Genomic DNA, 7,539 nt, shown 5'->3' with positions numbered 1-7,539 from the left:
CCAATGTGCTTGCAACGAAGCTCCGGTTTCCGTTAGCCATCTTTTACTTGAATGTCAACATACCAAAGATGCTCGAGTCCGACACAACATAGGTCAGAGTCTCCGAGATATCCTCAGTAGAGACGAGACCCAAGAAACCAATTTAATTGCGTTTCTGAAAGAAACCGACTTCTTTGGTAAAATCTAAACCGAAATACTAAATACCTTGGAAAGTGCTTATTAAAGTTCGCCACTTCACAGTCATGTATGCGTGTTTATGTGTGTATACACATGTATGTACGGGTCGGAAGGAAGGTTTTCATACATGTATATACACGCATTCAATAATAATAAATAACAAATAATATAATATATACTTTCATACCCACATCTATCTTCTATCCATTACATTATACTTTAATCAACTTCCTATTCCTACAGCCACACTCACCAAGGAGGATAAATTCATTAAATAAACCTCTCCATTTTTCAGCTCTACTATACACCATTAAATTCAAAACCACTATATTTTATTATCTATTCAAACTGTATTTCATTTCATTTCACCCCACCCCACACCCACTCCTCCCCTCTTTCCTTCCCATACCACTCCCACCCCCTTCCACTCCACTAATCCCTCCCAAATCCTTTCCACTCCTTTCCTTCCTATCCTCCTGAGAAGGGCCTTTTTGTTTTTTTTTGTTTTGGAGCACGCCTTTCGCTGGGTCACTTGTGCTTCGTTACTGCTTTGGTCCTCGGATCAGTAAATTTTTACTTTTCTTTACAGCATATATTAAATATCTTATGAAGCATAGGATCCCTTCCTACCTTCTTCTTTAACCGAGAGTCGAGCGGACAGATCTGATGAGTGATTTTGTTGGTTTCCCTTTCGCCAGTCCCCTCTGGGCTGGTTTTATTGTGGCTCTTCACTGGGCTAGAGGCGAATGAACTGCAAAGTTTAAACCCTCTTAAAAACAAAGAAAGAAGAAGAACATCGATGGGCGTTAAAGCAGAATATAAGCTATGTGGCATCGGCACTAAAGTTTTCCTCCGTACGCGGAATGAATTTGATCTGGTCGTGGCGTTTTTGAACGTTACGGAACCGTTTGGTACATCACGCCACTCGGGTCCGCCAACCTACGGTCGACAACGTGGAGCGTGCAGCGTCAGCAGTATGCAGTCATAAGAGGGCCGCGAGCGCATGGCTCGCCCTCTTTTTCGCTGTGCAGTTCTTGTGGAGCACCGGTGGTGCCGTGTGATTAGTGATAAGTGAATAAATTGTTGAAAGTAGTTAGTTTTTAAAAGTGTTTGCATATCACGATTCCCATAAGTGGTGTCAGAAGTGGGATCGTGAGGTGTTAAAATAGTGGAAGATCCCGCCGCACGAGTAACCAGCCGTCGAAGGATCACCCGGATGCTGCAAACACAACCGTAAGTGAATTACTTTTCAACATCTAAAACTCTATTATCAATCATGCCGGAAACAAGAGCCAGTGAACTTGAAGCACTCAAAACAGAGCTTGAACAGCTCCGAGCATTGGTAGTGGCCAGGGAGGGCAACAAATATGCCATCCCCGACCCTATTAAAAATATGTCGGAATTTTCCGGAAATAAAAAGGAATTGGCAAGTTGGCTCAAGGAAGTCAACGAGCTTTACGAAATGTTTAAAATAAAAGGCGAGAACGGGCAACCCGACTCGCTTAGCTCGATATATTTGCGGGCAATAAAAAATAAAATCAAAGGGGACGCTCGCGTGATATTATGCGCAAATGGTGATCCCGATACCATTCACGGTATCAAATCGGTTCTCATCGAACAATATGGGGACCAGAAGGACTTCGCCACTAATTTGTCGGCGATGTTCCATTTGAAGAAAGGAGATAAGAATCATTTGAGATTCTTTAATGAAATCAAAGAAATTAACACTAGGCTAAAAGCCAATCTATCCTCGAACCCGTTATCGGCTCGAGAGGTAGTTGATGTGATAACAATCACACGATATTTGGACAACATCGGAGAGCCCCTGGCCTCCATTATCAGGCAATCGAAACCAAAATCTTTAGAAGAGGCATACCAGGCTGTATGCACTAATCAAAACGCGGAAAGTAGAACGAAACCCGCAAAACAAATTTTCAAACAGCACAGTAACCCTAGTAGCAGTGGTTCTGGTGGCTATAATAATAACAACAACAGCAACAGCTCTTACAGAGCATATGCCAAAGAAACGAACGCAAAAACTGCATTCAAACGACCGATTCAGCAATTTAAACCGCGCGTGGAACATAACACCAACGAGGTTGACGTGGATAGTGATGATGATGATGACGATGATGACAATAACGCGACCGAGTGCGAAGTGCAAAATACACGCGAAGTAAATTTTCACAGAGGAGAGGAAGACCAGACAATAACTTGAACAATTTCATTCCTTACATTCGCTACCGATCTAACAAGGGAATCTTAAAATTCTTGATAGACACAGGTGCGAACAAATCGTATATGAATCCAGAACATGTGGCAAACGCAAAAGTGACTGATCAGCCAGCCATCGTCACGAACAAAAATGGAAAATTTATTTTGGATAAAGTGGTGCACGCGAATCTTTTTCCGAAAGATGTCAACAGAGCACTACCATTTCATGTGTTTAAATTTCATAAATTTTTTGACGGGCTCATAGGGTACGAAAACTTAGCAGCCTTGAAAGCCGTGATCAATACAGATAAACACGAGTTGATTATTGGGAAATCTACGTACCAATTTTACCGGTATTTCCCTTCTTCCATTAATTTTCACGAAAATTTCGAAACTTTCATGAAAATTCCAACTTTACAAGATGGAACGTTTCTAATCGAAGATGAGCTTAACATTACTGCAAATGTTTCAGTCCAACCGGGACTTTACTTGGCAAAGAATAATAGTGCGATGGTTCATGTACATTCAAAAGGCCTACCGAAGCCTATATTGTCGAAACCATTCGAAAATAAAGACTTTCTTATAAAAACCGATAATCCAAAAGAGAATTTGAATTTCCCTGCGGATCATCTAAATAAAGAGGAGGTCAAACTTCTTGCAAAGACCTTACAGCCATTCAAAAGCATCTTCTTCCAGGAAGGTCAAAAACTTGCCTTTACACATCAAGTAAAGCATAGAATAGAGACCACCGATAACAAGCCAATACACCAAAAGACATATAAATATCCGTACCATCTAAGAGAAATAGTGAGTGAACAAATCCAAAAGATGTTGGATACAGGCATTATTAGAGAGTCTTCATCTGCCTGGACTTCTCCTATTTGGGTCGTACCTAAGAAGGTCGACAACTCAGGTGCGAAAAAGTACCGCATAGTGGTAGATTACAGAAAATTAAATAAAATCACACCGTCTGATCGGTATCCAATACCGGAAATCAGCGAAATTTTGGATCGTCTAGGAAATGCGCAGTATTTCTCTGTGCTCGACCTGGCCAGCGGGTTCCACCAAATAGAGGTAGACCCAGCTGACATCCCAAAAACGGCGTTTAACGTCGATCATGGGAAATACGAATTTGTGCGGATGCCGTTCGGATTGAAGAATGCGCCCGCAACATTCCAACGCCTGATGGATTCGGTATTACGGAAACATTTAGGTATTAGATGTTTCGTCTATATGGACGACATCATAATTTTTTCCAGCTCTTTGGAAGAGCACATGAAAGACATCCAAAAGGTTTTAAAAACTCTAAAGGAAGCAAACCTTAGAGTTCAGTGTGACAAGTCGGAATTCCTTCGTAAAGAAGTTGAATTCCTCGGTCACGTGGTTACTACGGAAGGGGTTAAACCTAATCCCAAGAAGGTTGAAGCAGTGAAAAACTGGCCTCTTCCGAAAACCCCGAAGGAACTAAAATCCTTCCTTGGAACAATTTCATACTATAGAAGATTCATTCCCGACTTTGCTAAAATCGCAAAGCCGATGACAAGTGTGCTTCGTGGAAAAACCAAATCCATAGAAATTACTCCGGAATATGAAAAAGCCTTTACTGAATTGAAAAATATAATGAGTTCGGATCTCTTATTGCACTACCCCAATTTTGACGAGCCGTTCGTTTTGACTACGGACGCGTCAAACTTTGCGATCGGGGCGGTCCTCACACAGATAGTGAATGGAGGTGAAAAACCCATTGCCTATCTATCAAGAACATTGACAAAGGCGGAAGAGAAATATTCTGCCACCGCCAAGGAACTGTTAGCTATCTATTTTGCAGCTAAAAAGTTCCGGCCATATCTGTATGGTAGGCAGTTTACCATATACACAGATCATGAGCCTCTTACTAAGGAAATCAAGTTAACAGATGCTACAGGACGAGTGACTCGCCAACGGCTATACCTGGAGCAATTCGATTTCCAGTTGGTTTACAAAAAAGGAAAACAAAATGTAGTGGCCGATGGTTTATCCCGGATACCACGAGCTGACGAATCTGAACTAAATATTCAAACCGTTTTGCAAAACGAGCTTTATGAAAATGACCCGATATATGGACCAGAAATAATTAACAAGTTTAGGAATCAGCTGATAATTAATGTGTCAAACGATCCTAGAAAATCGGCTCACATATTTTATTCTATATTTTCAGGTTACAGCAGGCATACTTTCAACCGTGGAGAATATTCCGAAGATGAAATCCGAAACATTCTTAAAAGTTATCTTTCCCCGACCATATCCAATGGTATATTCGCTCCCCTAGAGATTGCACAATTGTGTTCTAAAATAATGAAAGATCAATTCAAAGGCATGAAAGTACAATTTTGCAATCTAAAACTCCCTGATCTTATTTCTAAAACTGATCAAGAGGAATTTATTCGTAAGAGCCATAATTTTAACCACAGAAGTTGGAAGCTCACATACGAGGAGATTCGTCAGTCAGTTTTCTTCCCCGATATGATTACGAAGATCAAATCATTCGCAAAAAATTGTGAGGACTGCAAGTTCGCGAAATACGAACGACGTCCCTTCAAAATTCCAATAACTCGAAGAGCATATGACAAACCATTAGAGAACATTTTCATTGACGTATACGTCAAGGAGGGTGAAAAATTCCTTACCCTTGTTGACGCATTTTCCAAATTTGCCCAAATTTTCAAAATCCAGAATGAAACGGCGGATGAGCTGATCGAAGTAATTACAAAATACTTTAAAATTTTCGGCCTACCAAAAACTATAACATGTGATCAAGCCACATCTTTCAGAAGCTCAAAATTCAAAACCTTTCTCCAAAATCAAAATATTGATATACACTTTGCCAGTACTAGTAACAGCAATGGCATTGTCGAGAGATACCACAACACGCTTTTAGAAATGTACATGTCAAACAGGAGAAAACTTGAAGAACTAACCTTATACGAAGGGCTCTCCATAGTAACTGCCCTATATAACGATACCAAACATTCAACTACGAAATTAAGACCTAGGGATATAATTTTTGGAAATTCTCATTCATTGAACCCGGAGGATATAAATACACAGAAAGCAAAAATAATACTAACTGCCAGGGAAAATATTGCGTTAGAAGCGAGGACACACAATCAGAAAAATGAAAGTCAAAACAATAAAGAATATGAAAACCTCACCATCAGTGAAGCTTTAGTTAAAGGGAAAGGAAAGCCGACCCCTTACACCAATAGATTTAGGCCAATTAAAATCCAAAGTCAAACCAGCAAAACTGTAACAGATGAAAAGGCTATCAAAATTCACAAATTAGATATGAAAGGAGCTAACTAAAACAACACTTTATATTTTCTTGCAGAATACTGTGGCTCCTTACGCTGGTAGGGATGGCCACTTCAGACTTGAGAATTCATACCCTGGATCAGAGTCCGATCATTATAGTTCCGTTAGGACCCGCTAAAATAAGCACTAGTTCTCTGCGAATTGTGCACCCCATAAACTTGACCTCAATTGGAACAATTGTAGAAAACTTTAACGCCGTTTCTATGGAGAGATTGTCGAATCAAACGCCTTTTAAGTCAATAGTTAAAGCAAAATTAGACAAAATAAACTTGAGTTACAACCGAATAAAACCACTACGTAGGAGAAAACGATGGGAATCTCTCGGAAAGGCCTGGAAATACGTATCGGGAAGCCCTGATGCAGACGACCTTAAGAGTATAAATTCGTCATTAAATTCATTAATTAGCGAGAATAACAAGCAAATAAGAATCAATAGTGCTTTCGATTCACGAATGAGCAACATTACAAAAGCAATTAACGTCATACTGGAAAATGAGGAAAATGTAATACATTCCTTAGAGGGCTTTGATGTATTAGAATTAATATTCAAAATTGATGAGCTATTATACTACTTAGACATAATCGAAGAGGCGATCACACTAGCGAGACGGAGTATCCCAAGCAGCCGCATCATTCGCCTCGACGAATTGGAAACCATTCATCATTCCCTCATTAATGACGGTTTCGGGCTTAACTCGGTCGATAGCATACTTAGTACTGCCAATGCCTACGCAGTATTAAACAACGAAATTTTCATGTACATACTGAAGATACCCAGGATCAAAAATGTACAGTACACCCTCAACTTCATTGAACCAGTCATTGTAGATCACCACAGAGTCCACCTACAAACACAGTTTTATTTGAAAGGACAGAAATCATTCATGTTAAAAAGCGCTTGTTCCAAAGCCAACGCCATGTTTATATGTTCCTCAACGGATCTAGAACCTTTGACGGGTTGTATGCAACAATTGGTCTCCGGAAATACAGCAGAGTGTCCCATAGAACGCACCTACGGAAACAAAACTATTCGGAAAATCAATGATGGCAATATAGTCGTCAATGCAATCAATGTAACACTTTCGTCAAACTGTTCAGTCACCCAACGCACTCTACAGGGGTCGTTCCTAATCCAATACTCAAACTGTACACTGAAATTGGATGACGAGGAATATGTCAACACAAACATGGAGATACAGCCGTTCATACCTACCACGGGATTGAAGGTAAATCCAACCAAACTGTTTAACCACATTCCGTTGGAACATTTACAGGAGTTACATATGGAACAGCGTAACCATATCACACACCTTAACCTGACAGCCGAAAACCTCCATTGGAAACTTCATTTCCTGGGATGGATAGCATCCGTAATCTCATCAACTTTACTAATCTGCATACTGGGTTCATCCATAATCATCGTTTTGAAATTCGCCGCCTGGAAGACACTCCTTACCAACAGCAAACCAGAAGTCATCGAACAGGATACCATCGCATCAACCGAGGCCCATCCCGAGTCCAGAGAGGTACCGCTGATACTTCAGCAGTAGACGAAAGCCGAGGACGTCTTTCAGCTAAGGGGGAAGCCGTTACGGAACCGTTTGGTACATCACGCCACTCGGGTCCGCCAACCTACGGTCGACAACGTGGAGCGTGCAGCGTCAGCAGTATGCAGTCATAAGAGGGCCGCGAGCGCATGGCTCGCCCTCTTTTTCGCTGTGCAGTTCTTGTGGAGCACCGGTGGTGCCGTGTGATTAGTGATAAGTGAATAAATTGTTGAAAGTAGTTAGTTTTTAA

At 40.8% G+C, this 7,539-nt stretch overlaps 1 protein-coding gene across 2 annotated transcripts; it reads left to right on the top strand.

The window, feature by feature from the left end:
- The first annotated feature begins 1,116 nt into the window (after positions 1-1,116).
- Positions 1,117-7,539, top strand: LOC129778552 (uncharacterized). 2 transcript variants are annotated; one of them, XM_055785520.1, is made up of 3 exons: positions 1,117-1,410; positions 5,759-6,968; positions 7,066-7,539. In XM_055785520.1, exons 1-3 carry the CDS (start codon positions 1,394-1,396, stop codon positions 7,105-7,107), a joined length of 1,269 nt encoding a protein of 422 aa, XP_055641495.1. In that variant the 5' UTR covers positions 1,117-1,393; the 3' UTR covers positions 7,108-7,539. The 2 variants fall into 2 exon arrangements, with proteins under 2 accessions (XP_055641495.1, XP_055641494.1); XM_055785519.1 differs by having other exon boundaries at positions 1,128-1,410; positions 5,759-7,539.

This window comes from Toxorhynchites rutilus, chromosome 3, assembly GCF_029784135.1.
Source record: "Toxorhynchites rutilus septentrionalis strain SRP chromosome 3, ASM2978413v1, whole genome shotgun sequence".
Taxonomy (NCBI): domain Eukaryota; kingdom Metazoa; phylum Arthropoda; class Insecta; order Diptera; family Culicidae; genus Toxorhynchites; species Toxorhynchites rutilus.
This window is presented reverse-complemented; position numbering and strand designations above follow the sequence as displayed.